At 44.2% G+C, this 14,419-nt stretch overlaps 1 protein-coding gene across 5 annotated transcripts in view; it reads right to left on the reverse strand.

Annotated features, from left to right (window-relative positions):
* LOC128430313 (inactive ubiquitin carboxyl-terminal hydrolase 53) overlaps positions 1–14,419 on the reverse strand; it is a 30,760-nt gene that overhangs the window by 2,173 nt on the left and 14,168 nt on the right. For 4 of the 5 annotated variants that reach the window (XM_053416355.1, XM_053416354.1, XM_053416357.1 and 1 more), the window contains exons 9-14: positions 13,206–13,355; positions 10,429–10,573; positions 9,163–9,312; positions 7,490–7,636; positions 4,671–5,454; positions 3,700–3,755 (exon numbers count right to left, since the gene is read on the reverse strand). In XM_053416355.1, coding sequence (XP_053272330.1) covers positions 3,700–3,755; positions 4,671–5,454; positions 7,490–7,636; positions 9,163–9,312; positions 10,429–10,573; positions 13,206–13,355 — 1,432 coding nt within the window. The remainder of the gene's footprint in view (positions 1–3,699; positions 3,756–4,670; positions 5,455–7,489; positions 7,637–9,162; positions 9,313–10,428; positions 10,574–13,205; positions 13,356–14,419) is intronic. The other variant, XM_053416358.1, reaches the window with a different exon arrangement.

A 14,419-nucleotide genomic window follows, 5' to 3' on the forward strand; every position in this document is an offset into this window, starting at 1 on the left:
CCATAAGCCGGAACATGCACACACCCCTGAAAACCCAGTGAGATTCTATTAACCTATTAAGTTCAGTCGAGACGTGATGCAATGACCGTGAAATTAGGCTGCGGATAATAGGCGATCTCGCCCATTAGATCAACACCAACACATGTGTTAAAAAACAGGTGCCGGGGACGGGGGCGGGTGTGGAGCTTAGCCAAGTTAGCGGGGCCGGGTGTGATTTACAAGGCCCGAGACAGACAACAGCTGACTAACGGGACGAGGGAGAGAGAGTGAGTGGTTGAGGACCATCTGTGATGTGTCAGCATACACTCGTCTCCCCCCCCCCCCGTGCTCTCTCAAAGCATTAGTGGCTAAATCCTTTGTGCTGGCATGCAATTACACAGAGGTCAGACTCCAGACTCCAGATCCCCTCCACAACACTATTGCAATTTTAAGCCGCTCAGTCCATGCGGCGATTCACAATTTGATGCCGCTGATCTGCGATGTTGGCAAGCAACTGTAACAATATCGTGTGGGAAAAGAAAATAGGATGCGGCCGGCGGCGTGTTGTCCCTCTCTCGACTTCGTGGTCGCGTGCGCCGTTTGAGATAAAGCTTGAAGGGGACAACAGCTGGATATCGAAGAGGCTGCAGGAATCATAGAAAACGTCCTCAGAGACAACCTACTAAATAATCACTATAACTCCGTCTAAATCTGAGTGTTCTTCAGGTTCAGGGTTCGGCTGAGATCCAGGAAACATTGATGGGATTTTTTCCTGTGAGTTCCAGAAATCCCCCCCCTCCCCCCCAAAAAAGCATGTACTCAAGGTGTCCTGCTGTTTACACGGCCTCCTGCACTTGTCTGGGAAACCGTCCATGTACTGCAATTCCATGGATTACGCTGTGATTCAGCAGGATTCGGTGTACTCTCTAAACTGCAGCAAGTGGTGCACAATAAATAGTCCCTTCCTTTCCCATGCCGACAGGAAAGCATCGCATTGTTAAGCAGGATTGAGGAAGGTGAAGCCGTTTCTCATGGAGGTTCCTCCGCGCTTTCCGAAACGTGTGAACAATCAGCGGCTGATTTATGAAGTAGTAGGATTCTCTGATGATGCAAATCGCTCAAAGACCCGTCCCTGACCTCGTTCCAGCATGAAGGATTAGTCTGAGAAAGTTCAGGAGAGACACCCGTTTGTGGGCCGGTGTTACCCGCCGCCAAGTTATCCAGTTATCACTTCCCTCCGCTTCTTGAACTGTCAAAACGAGACACTCCCAGAGGAAACGGAACATATTCGCTCCACACAGACCATGAAAGCAAACCCTTAACTAGGTTTTGGGAGAAATTGTACACGCAAAAATTTCCTGACAGCCCTTTGAAGTTTTGTTGATGTGACACCAACAACAACAAAAAAAACTCTACACACTTCAGTTGCTGTCAAGTTGAGATTTGTACTTCTCTGCGTTCTGCTGTCTGGGGGTTTTAAAATGTGTGAACATCAAGCAGACCCGCTGCATGTTTGCAGTTGAGCTTTTCATCAGGAGGCGAATACGGGGAATACGTTTCAAACTGTTTTATCTTTGAGACAAACTTAATTGACGTGTACTTCGACCTTGGTCCGTGTCCCATCCACTGACATGGAGGAGGCAGGGTTTAGGACCTATGACACTTTGGCTCTGCTTTCGGGGAACAGTCATGTTGACCAAATTATAAACAGTCTGTCTGCAAAAAGAGCCTTAATAGCTCCTCTAGTGTGTTTCTATCGATCTGCAGGAGCCACCAGAGCCAATCAGGGGGGGACATTGATGAAAAGGTGGGTTGACGGGTCTGGAATTCTCTTCCCATCTCCCGACAGCTGTGACCTTTCACAACCACGACACGTTCTACTACCATCTCCACTTGGTCCGATGTAAATCAGTGAGATCCAAAGGTCCCAACTGAGCTGATCAAAAACAAGACCCCACGACCTTAACTTAACATCAGATCCATTCTTCGATGCAACAAACCATCACGAGGGTAAACGCCTGGAGTCAAAATGTCAACTGTGCTCATCACCACTCCCCTCCTACATGAGTGTTTTTTAAAAAAAAAGGATTTTGGACTTTAATGGACTCCTGGAATCTGCTCAGGTCTCTGCTGAAGCCTCATGCCAGACAGTCACGGCTGAACTCGAGCCAAATTGACTTTGGACACTGCAGCTTGTCGATATAATTTGCAGACAGCGGGGGCGTAAATATCCAGCACTGATTTTCTAAAATAGCCACCGGAGAATAGACCTCAAAAGGCCCACTGAGATATTTTTAGCCAGTTTTGGGTTAAACTACTAACAAGTGAGCATTTCAAAGTAATGCACAGGAGCGCGATCCACAGCTGTGGATACTTTAAATGAGCTTTCAGATATTTTGCAAGTCAAAGAGGAGGCAAATGAGGGAGCCTGGTTTAGTGTGTGTTCATTTTCCCTTAAGGACACTAGAGGGCAAACAGCCTGAGTTAGTAAATGAGATAAGACATAAATGTGACTTGTTCAACATACATCTGTCGAGAAAATGTAGATGTGGGAAATCAAACATACACAGAAATCCATCACGTAAAGAAAAGCAGTGATAATAACAAAGTGGAAAGGAAGGAGAAGGAGGAGGAGGAGGAGACTTTGAGACCTCAAAATAACTGCAGTGCAACAAAATGGGATTTCATTTGCTTCGTGTTTGAACATCACATTCTGACAGTCCCAGCGCTGGAGGTTTCTGGCCGACTGGGCACAGCTGGGTTGCACCTACAGGCTCACTCGCACCCCCACCCCCCTCCTCTTATTCAGGATTAACTCAGTATTCCCACTGTAGGAATTTGTGGGGTCATTTTCGAGACATTTGTTGATTTGTAACCAACTTTTTCTCCGTGCTGATAATGTGGATCGCAAGCAAGCATGTCCTAGATGAAGGAGGGTGTCTAGGCAACAAACCATCCGGTGCTATTCATGTCATCTAATCTCCCTCCTTTTCTAAAAGTTATTCCAACCGCAAGTGGATATTATTCACTGCAGCTTATGTCCTTCAAGTTCCTTTTCACAATTTTCATTTTGTAATGTATAAGAAAGAAAGAAAACCTAACACAAAATATTAAAAGTTGTTCATACATGAAAATAAGTTGGAGTTTAGCTTTTTGTTTCCGTAATACAAAAAATTTAGCAATTCAAAGCCTGTTCATGACTTCAGATGACTTCAGGCCCCGTGTACTTTTTATCTGTGTGCTGCATACGAGACGATGCTCGGGGGGGAAAAAGGTCAAGGGCAGTCAGTGAGGACCCACAGCACACTTATTTCCATGTCGTATCCCTTCAATCAGGCTGTGACCTTAACAGAACTGATGGAACAATAAATCAAGGGAATTGCTGAGTACTATCTTAATGTTTCAGATCCTTACAACACAGGGAAGTCGGCCAGAGGAAAATTCTTTAATGTCAGGGCCAAAGTCTTTGTGATGGAATGATACTTTACTTTTGTGACCCGTTCAGACTGGATGTGGGAAATAATGGTTCACTATCCGACCTGTTCATACTTATTTAGGACTCCTTATTTTTAGTCCTTAAATTGCGGGCTTTAAATTCTCCCTTTCTCTGCCGGGGGGAACCCACATGCAAATAAATATTAGCAGACAGTGTGTGTATGTGTGTGTGTGTGTGTGTGTGCAGAGATAAAGGACAGGTCAAAGTGAGCCTGATTTACTCACCAGTGGAAAATGTGGAGTGCAGAATGTCATCGCTGCTTCTGTGAGGGAAGTGATCCCTAAAAAACAAAATAAATTGAATTATTCACGCAATGTAAACAAGATATTCCGGAGCTTTAACTTTTGTTTTTCCAACCACTTAGCAGGACTGAGCTGGACCCCTGCTCTGAGCAAAAAGAGGGAAATAAACCCTCGTGACATCAGACTGAGTATACATTTATGCGATGAATGATTTATAATGGTGTAACTTGATGCCAATTCCTGTAACGTTAGTTCTTAGATGTGAAAACAAGACGTCTCACTGTCAAAACAACTCGTGTGAATTTTATTTTCTTCCCTTGTTATGCTTGATCACTATCTGGCCTCTGCTCTTTCCTCTTTAAGTGCAAAGCCGTGTATCTCCTGTAAAATATATATCACGATGTTGTACTAAACTTAATGGAAACCGGTGCAAAAGATGCTCTTTATATACAACCAGATGAAAACAGCAAATGTTGCACAGTGTCAGCGAATCCAGGTCTGAGCCCAGTCGACATCGTAACCATATGTTAAAAGAATTAATAATTAAAACAACACTTGACTGATATACTATCGGGAGACCGGCTTGAATAATGCACCAGCAGTTGAGGAAGTTTGCTATCTGCTGGCTCCGGGCACAGGAGTTGTCAGCTGGTTGGGATCATTATTTCCAAACAAGACCCCGCACTACAAAGCCGACAAATGACAGCCCGCCGTAATAAGATTGGCGTATCTGCCTTGTGTGCATTTATGTCAAATGGGGCCCGGCTATTCTTAGAACAGTTTGTTTGTAGTGTTTAATTATTTAGAGATGGCAGCACTTTTGAGACTGGAATAGGGAAATGAGCGGGCCGCGGGATGACAAAGCATCACACAGCAGAAACTGTGTCTATTTCTGTTTCCCTCTTTGCAGTTGTGGGATTTTGAGTCCTCTCGGATGCAACAGTGCATTTCACCTCGTCAGATGCAGCTCGGGTATAGGCCGCAGGTCCATGGAGGAGAAGTTCTCCACCACGGGGGAGTCGAGGTTCGCTGAGCCGTTGCTGAGTCTGTCGCTGCTCTCGTATCCAGACTCTGTTCGCTGGATCTTCCAGTTGTCGCCCCGCACTTTCAAAGCTGCTGAGCCCTTCGACCTGTCCTTGTCGCTGTAGGCGCCCCGGCTGTCCGAGTCCAGCGAGCTCCGGCTGCCACCGGTCTCGTGCCTCTGCTCATCCTCGTAGATGGTCATCAGGTTCTTGGGTTTGCGGTCCTCCCGGCCTCCCCATGTGAAGTCTCGGTCTCGCTCGCGGTCACGTGTAGGCGACTGACTGCTGGGTCTTCTCCGTGGGCTGTGCTGCCGTCGCTCTTGAATTGGCGAGTTTCCATCACCGGCGCCACTCAACACACTGTCCACATTTAGCGCCTCCCGCATGGGTTTCCACGGGCGGCTGGCCCTGCTGCGACTGCTCGCTGCACTTCCAGGACGCTCTCTGGACTCCTGGCTGCTGTCTGTGTCATATCCGTTGGAGACCTGGTCAATCCGACGGCTATGATGGCCACCGCCGACACTGGGCACACTGGGAAGCACTTGGACTCTGGAGTGAGAGCGAGAGGGTTCGTGGGAGGATCGTCCGCCCAGGTGGGGCGTCCGCTCAGTCCGTGTGGGACCTTTTCCTTGGCTGCTGTACAGGCGAGTCTCCAGGTGCTGTTTGAAGCCGTTCTCTGGAGGGGAGACGGAGCGGGAGTAGGTCCTGTCCTCATCTGAGGTCAAGTCAGACAAAGTTACATGAATGGGTTGAACAATGAGAAATTGAATGGCAGAGTATATTCTATAAAGATACTTCACGTCACAGATTGAAGAATACTTTCAACAACGTAAGGTAAATAAGGATAAGACATTCATCCAATTAACCAACATAACAATAAATAACCAGTTATACTAAATCAGATATTTTCACCCACATAGGCCGAGGTTTCTTATCAAGTTCACAAAGATGTATGCATCAAATTTATAAACAACTAAATTAACCGATTACCCCTTACACAAACTCAGGCAGCCGTTGAACCAAGGAGAATCAAAAATTGCCTTTCGCTGAAAGTCAAAATGCTACGACACCGAGACACAAAGCTGTCGTAAAAGAAGAGAGCAGGTCGGGTGGAGAACGAGGGCACAACAACAACAGGGTTACAGGGGACGTCTCCACCTGACAGGGAGGTGTAAGTTACGACCGATGTGTGCCGTGCAGACAGAGGCTAGACAGCTTGTATCGAGGACACCATGCAGAAGGGTTGCACTGTGGTGTTTTATGTATGTGTGTGTGTGTGTGTGTGTGTGTGTATATCTATGTGCATGCATGGATTAGTTTCCCTGTTGGACACGTCTGAACATGATAGTGAGGGTATGGTGTTTGCTATTCCAAAGACTGTGGGAGCGACTCTCAAAATACATCCTTCCTGAAACCTGGTTCACTTGCACAGCAATAGGTGCTCTCACAATATATATTTAATTCTCCAGCACAGAGAACACAAGTGAAAAACCATGTCAAGATAATCAAAATGTCTTTTAAAAAGGTGGGAAAATAGGTCACATAAGTAGATTTCCCTGCATGTTAGCAAAACTTCAAGACAAGGCATCATTTAATGTACAGGGTTCACCACTTATAGTCTATAGCTGACACAGCTTCAGTCAGAGGCCGTGTCCTCTGTCCCGGACTCATCGTCTAATTCACCACGAAAAGCAATTTAAGGATACGTGTTTTCAGGTGAAAACAAAAAACTAAATTTAGTACTACACTAAACTGTCAGTGCTTTGGACTTAAGCCCAAACGTCCCTGTTGCTTGGGAATCTGCTGACTGTGTGCCAGAGTTAAATCACAACCAACATCCCTGTCTGTGTTTTTGCTTGTGTGTAAGACACCAGCGTTGTTGTCTGCCAGCTCGGTGTCGTCCGCTCAACACGAGGCTGTGGATCATGTTTTTTTTTTTGGAAGAAAGGTATCAGGTCTGAATCGATCCAGTCAAGGATCATTTAGAAATTCCTGGGGCTGTCCCATAGTCCATTATGGGTAAAAAAGTTGCTTCGGCTATTATTTAAGAAGTCCTTTTTAGAAAAGTGCTGTCCTGGGCACGATCCGTGCTGTGGTCGTTTACATAAACTGTGGTGTCACCTCCCGCGTCGCCATTCATCACGGCAGTGACGCTCGCCCTCCCTTAGTCTGCCTGCATTCAATCATAATGTGCTGTGAGCGCGGTGCTAACCCGGGCTACTGCTGTTGACATGGCGGATTTGGGAGTGTGTTAGAATTGTGTCCCATAATCCCCCTCACTGATACTTAATTGAAAGTACTGATGTACTGAAGGAGTCTTAAAAGAGCTGACCAATCAGCCCCCTGATTAGAACAGACACACAAACTAAAGAAAAACAGTGGCACAAATATTAGTTTTTTTAGATAAATGCATCCTTTGATTGAATCAAACAGTGTTTATCACTACTTGGGTTGACCTGTTTAGTTTATTGTGTGCATTTGCTGTACATGGTCATGCACTGCACAGCGAGGGGAACCAATGGCTCTGAATATGAGAGAGTGGGATCAAGGCAGGCTCCAACAGACGTCAGCACTTAATCCCCTTTCTGACACATTGCTCCTGAACCGAGGGTTACGTAAGGGATGGGGAAGTGGAGGGGCTAGCCTTTTGTATCACACACCCTAGAGGCTCTTGTGCGTTTTTGTGTTGCAGTGTGTTAGTCTGCTCTTATCAATGCACATGCTGCATGGTGCATCTGCAACCTACTCACCTCTGTAGCGCGTCTCCACCCTCCGTTGACCGCTCCTGTCAGGCTCTCGTCTGGATGGATGCATCCCCCGCACCTCTCCTGCTCTCTGGGCGACTTCCCGAGAAAGGTCCCTGATGCGGCTCTTGGGATCAGTGGTGCCAATGTTCACTACAAAACAAACAGACGTCAGGTTTTTACCATCAGGAATCTGGCACAATCCCCCCAGTAGGGGATGAGAGGAATGCAGCCAGTAAGTAATAAATGCAACTTCTGCTGAGTCAGTCGGGGATTTCCACAAGTGCAGACACCAATAAATGTATTTTTATTTCAGTGAGCATATAGATTTGTATTGTCACTGCATCCCTTTCACTGTCTTCCACCTCTTAGTCCCAAGCCCCCCCCCGAGGCACTGAGCACTTGCTGAGTGTGTGGACGGAGGCTAACTTTACAACCCATCATTGTGCTGATGTATACAGTACATTCTGTGCCCCGTGAAGGGAAAGGCAAGAGGGTGGCAACGTGGCCGCGCGGAGACATTCACTTTGAAACGCGATGATTAGTCACGGCCCTGGAAAACATGATCATGCTGTGGTTCTGCTGGCTGTCTGAAATGTCAACACAAACAACTGTGGGCAGAGGCTGATGTGTTTAGAAGAAAAACAACAGTTCTTCTTAAAGACTGTTTTTTACCTCAATATTCACTCCAGCACTAAAATAGAGAATATTCGACCGATTACAAAATGATGAATCAGGACTTAATAATTTCACTTTTAACTTGACTTCAGTTTAGCGATAGATGCCGATCTGAGAGAAAAGATAGATGAAAACAACACGGACAAAGGCGTCAGCTTGGAAAGACAATGGCCCGTTTTGCCGATAAAAGCAGACACCGGTATCGATGTGCTTTCCAAAGCAGAATTAATATGTCATGTTTTGCCTCCTGTATGTTCTACCCGGTCATCACCCCTGGCCTGAATTTTCTGGAAATGTTCCAGTTGCTGTGAACGCATCTGACCCGGCCAATCTCCTGCTGTTATCCAAATGTAAAAGACAAGCTCGGGTTATGTCTGAAAACAGCTCAAGTGAAGGGAAACAATGACAAAGACCTGCACAGCTTTATGCAGACAATGGAACTTGCAATAATATCAAAGGAGATTAAATTTCACCCGCTTTGTTATACTTTCTAGAGCCACTTCCTCATCTCAACAAAATCTCTGCTCCTCAATTTACACCCTTCCTCTACTTGGGCTTAAACATGTGTTGAGCAGCAGCTCTTTGTGACCTCTCTCTTCAGCAAGGATCGCTAATCCCCTCTGTGTTACTAGCATAGCTAGATTTAGTTTGACAGCAAAGACATTTAATCATCTCTTCTTCTGTCTTCCTCTGGTCGCTGTACCAGATCTGTGCTTGTCACCACTCTCAGTGGACAGCAATATTTATAAAGGAAGCCGTCTTTCAAGGCCAAAACTACAACCACTACAAAAGGGGACGTATCTCTCTGTGGTTTTTATTTACTGGTAATGTTGGAACAACTTCCTCTCTTATCCTGCAGTGGAAAACAAAACCTTGAGCACAACAGAGTTTTCCAGTCCTAAGCACTTAATTCAACGAAATGTTAAAATGGAAACTTTGATGTGTGTTGGGTTTTAAATCTCTCTGCACCACTTTCATGGTTTCCACCATTCCTCCCTTACCTGCTGCACGTCCTCCGCTGGTCTGAGCGCTGCCCCTGCTGAAGGTCGAAGGGGTTTTCTGTTTGAAAGAGCCTTGGCCCAGCAGAGCGTTCAGGTTCTCCCTGGTGAGGTCCAGTTTCTTGGGGACTGACACTGGAGAATCAAAGCCTGCTAGAGAAAATAAAGTAAATATAGAGTATTTTTTATCAACCATACAAAAAAAATATACAGACATGAGACCAAGAAACAGAAATTACTCAAATCCAGATAGAGGTTTTCTTGTTTTTTTTGCAGGATCATCTAGTTTGGTCCGGCGCCCTGTCAGCTCTGATGGGCAGTGAGCGGCTGCCACAGCTGGGACCTGGGGCTCGGCCAGCATGGAGAGTTGAAGGAGGATCTTTAAAGGTGATAAAAACCTCCCCAACCAAACAAATCCAGGGATATATAGTCCAACCAGAGGAGATGTTGTCATCAACAAATTTTCATTACTGCCCCGGGAACGCAACTAATATCATTTGGGATTATACATGTCCTGTACCGGGTTGTTTTTGTTTCTCTGGATTGCATTTCTATTTAAAATGAATTTTAATTATAGTTAATTACATGTTTGCTAGGGGAGTTCTGCCCAAATTAACCAACAGCATTTTAATTCCAGTAAGTTTCACATGTTTTTATTTGACATTCGATCTTAATAAAACACTGAACTCCAGCTGGGTATATAGAGGAAAATCACACTTTGACTCACCAACCAAACATTCAACTCAATCTCCAGACTCTGAATTTCGATTGCACCGCAGAACACTTTGAATTTAACACCAGAAACATTTTGGCTGCTGTTACATTCAACCAGCCTATAATGCCAAAAATACACTTCACAGATTTATTTTATTCCCTCAATGTCCCGCACAGGTTTTTAGATCCATAAAAGACGAAAGTGAGAGGTAGCTGCACACCTCGGCGTCATATTAATGGGTGTTTTATGATACAAAATTATCATTAAATAGGTCCCTCGGGGGGGGATTATTGTTTCGCAAATGCAACAAAACAACCCATAAAGCTCAACAGCACTAATAAGGCTGATAAATGCATCTCAAAGGAATTTGATGTTGTTATTTCCAGCAAGACACTAAATCAACTCTCCATCTTACCCGATGAAGCGAGGCTGTTTAGCTAAGAGAACTTCTTCAGGGGCACAGAGAATATTATTCATGAAGAGGATTTCTACCGTGAGCAAATACAGATCAAAAACAGATTCTGTAAAGACCCTGATGGTTTGTTATATCATACCTTGTCCTTGTGACGGGCTGCTGTTTTGTCTCGAGACCTCATCCGCGGTGATAGCACTGCCGTCAGGGTTGGCGTAAAAGAGGAGGAGAGGCTGGAAGTGGCCTTTGATACATTTGGTGACAACATCTTTCCACCTGGTGCCGATCTACACCGAGCAAAACAAAGAAAAGATTGATCAATGCACGTGAAGAAATGTAGAAAAGAGCTTCTGCAACTTTATGAGGAATAATAAAACATCGTGGACGAGAACATCTGTCATCTATATTGTTTTTGGAGGATTAGTAAATTTGATATTCAAATGTTAAACAACAAATTTAGGAAATGGGAAACATTTCAGCTTGTTTCACTGATCTTGTCCCATTTGAGTTGGAAAAGCAGATGGTTTGTACTGATGAAATGCGAATGCACTTTCTTTCTTTCTTGTTTTCATTTCATAAAAAAGGTATTAAAAAAAGCTTTGTTGAACAACTGATATGAGGGGACGACTTCTTCAAAAAACAGGTCTACTGACATCACTAAACCTATTTAATCAAACTATTTATATAAAATCCACCGGCAACTTTGAAAGAAATCTTTGCTTTGTAAATGAATACAGCAAACCGAGGTCAAACTGCACGATCACAATTAGCCACGTTGTGCGAGGTGTGCGTCTCGCCACAAAGGCACCGCAGAGGCAAGCTGCAGGCTAACAGATGCTTGTGTGCTCCTTAATTAAGCAAATGACAGGGGGGTGGGGGGGAGGGGGTTCGTGGGAGGAGGAGGAGGAGGAGAGATAGTAGACTAGTAGATGAAGTGAAGAAGAAATAATATCGAGCAAAAAAACAAAATGAAAAGGAAAGATAGAAGTGACAGAGCTGCTGAGATGGATTACAAAATATAGAAAATGGATTGTAGCTGATTGAATATACATGAACACAATCTTCGGTATATGCTGCATGTTTTCTTTAAGTAAATTCATTAAAAAGAAATTTGAGTATCTATTCTAGTAGTATGTACTGTCAGTAGTTAAACTGGGGGCTCAAATCAATAACTGTGCTGTGGGCAAATGAGGATGTACTGATCTCTGCGCCTGAATGTTTTCTTTTACATGGACTTAAGGTACAGCTCTGACACAAGCTTCAATCTATCCAACTTAATTAAAAACCACAAAGACCTGAGGCATTCGCTGAATCGCTGGTCTCTCTCTCCGTCTGGAGTTCTCCTCACAGACAAATCAGAGACAGCACTGACCAGTCCACTTTCAAAACATTACTCGAAACCTACATCTGCAGAGCAGAATTAAATCTGTGAATAGTTTTAGTTATTGACTTTCTCTGTGTCTTTGAGCATTGTTAAAATCGCCTCATGAATAAAATATAATATTATTAATACTGTTATTATTAAACTGCTTTGATGTTGTCTTTACCTAACAATGATGCATTGATTCAGAAGAGCAAACACTTATAAGTCTGTGTCAGAGGTGTTCGGCTATTTAAAAGGAAACAACACCAGTCAGCCACTCAGAATCGAGAAAACTCAGTGGCCATGATATAGATATAATATATATAAACCTCCCTATTGCGAATGTTTTGCCATTGTTTTGACTGAATAACGTTTATGCTTTGGTAACGCAGAGATTAGGTTACACTACAGTCTCCATTTTGCAGCTTGGATTCGGGGAGTTACAGAAATGCTGGCAAGTTTCGATCCAGGTATGGACTTGGCAGGCGCTGAGCACTGTGTGGCTCCTTCATCTCAGTCGGTGGTGGCGGGGAACAGGGGGGCTGAGGGGGGGGGCTGCACACGCAGCACAAGTGGCTGATGGATTGACACGGAGCCAGCCAGCCGCTGCACCACAGTCCCCCGGAAAATTGTTTGAACGTGAGACAAAGGGTTTGCGCGCATTGGTGCACCACCACAGAAATGAGCCCATTGTTGAGGATGAGAGGAAGAATGGATTTGCGAACCATATACCTGTACGTACACACACACACACACACACACACACACACACACGTACACAAAACCACTAACCTGCAAAAACACCTTCACAAATAAATCTCTTTCTCATGCACACACTGCACATACAGTATACCGTGCATCTCAGCATTCTCACTGACCCTTTAACTTTTACCCAGTGAGAAGACGGATCTTTACTGGTTTAGCTTCACTTCACTGCTGCAGTACTTTGTGATGTCAGGGTTGGGAAAATTGCATTGGAAATCTAGGTGGGGTGGGTTGGGGGGGTTAGCTGACTGTTCAATGCCATAAAGGCTGATCAACCCACAGGATTGTGAAGGGCAATGCATGTGGTCCTCTTTGGGAGATAAAGAGAAGTGGTGATAGAACTCATGATAGACATTTTTATGAAAACAGATGTCCACGGTTTCTGTAAACAAATAACCTGATGCCCAAACAGTGAAAATTATAGAAATATATGGAAATATATCTAACCTTTAAAGATAGGTTTGCTGTGATATTATGTAACACAGCAATTCCGGTAAAGACTGATGGCTATGCATGCTATTTTCTTTTCAATGGATCTTCATAATCCTATATAAGAACAATAACATTTTTCTTTTTCTTTTTTTGGAGTAGTTTTACGAGATCACAAGAACTTAGTTGCTGCTTAAACATTGTTAAAACAAATGTATAATACATTTACAAAGTATTTCCCAATGCACTTCTCAATAAATGACAAACAATTATTTGTTTCATTACAATAGTTATTGGTTCACTAATCTGTCAATAAACTGATTAAACTGACCAATAACTTCTAACATTTTCAATTTTCTGACCTCTTTCACGGTTGCATCGTCAAAGAAGACCCATTTGGCGGACTTGGTGTGGAAGGCGAAGGCACAGTAGTGGCGGCTGGAATAGCAGATCATCGCCACGAGCAGCAGCTCTCCCTTTTTGGCATGTTCATCAGTTACCCTGTAGAAGAGCTGCTCCCATACACACACACACACACACACACACACACAAACACATAAATACATACTTTTCAGAATCCACGCTGCAGTAAGTGGGCGGGCAAGTGAGTGATGTTGATAGCTGGGGGAGGATCAGTTACTCCATCGGTTAATAGATTGTGGTCTGAGGGAATGAACTGACAATCAGCGTGAATAAGGGCTGGTCTAAATCAGTACTGTCATAGCAACTCTTAAAAGCGAGACTTATACAACAGAGTTCCAAAGTTGTCTTGGTAATGACCTAAATTCTAATACACGGGGATGATTTCTAATTTGAATTCTTACGTAATTTCAGAGGGAAATAAACAAATTTGTAAAGCATTTAGCAGATATATGGTGAAGGTGTGAGTGTTTCTATCACTTGATTCTCCCTCACACATTTCCTGCACGGGCAGTTCTCCATTCCCCCCCCCCCCCCCCCCTTTGTCAAACAAAAGATTTCAAAGCAGATGAAGGGGGTGGAGGGCTCCCTTTAATAAAGAAAAAAAGTCACATGAAACGCTCCCATAATGAATCAAGGCCTTTGTGCCACACTAGAAAGGGGGATGGTGGTGGTGGGGGGGGGGGGGGGGGGGGGTCGTCTGATGGTATGGCTTTGGAAACACACAGGGGGGAGCTGTCAAATAAACTGTTTGAATCCTTCAATAGTGACGTTATGCAACATGTGGAGCAAATGAGCATGCCCTGATCTGAACGACACCGATTGATTGTTGTTGTTTTTTTGCACAATGGACTGATGTGCTCAGGCTATTGAGGGAAGTCATGTGGGCAGAGGAGAACACGTGGTCACTTGTTTGCATACTTCACACTACGGTAGGGATTCTACAGGCACCTCAAGATTCGATTCGTTTTCATTGGGCAACGATTCGATTATAAAAAGATTATCGATACACCAAAGATTAGGTACATGATTTATTTTTGTGTGACTTCACCAGCCTCATGATTCGTGCTTTAAAAAAGTATTTTAGACTCTAGTCTGTGTGTCTCTTTCGCTATTTAGTTTTTTATCAATGCCACTACAGATGTTCCGGTCACTT

The sequence above is a fragment of the Pleuronectes platessa genome, chromosome 23 (assembly GCF_947347685.1).
Source record: "Pleuronectes platessa chromosome 23, fPlePla1.1, whole genome shotgun sequence".
Classification (NCBI taxonomy): domain Eukaryota; kingdom Metazoa; phylum Chordata; class Actinopteri; order Pleuronectiformes; family Pleuronectidae; genus Pleuronectes; species Pleuronectes platessa.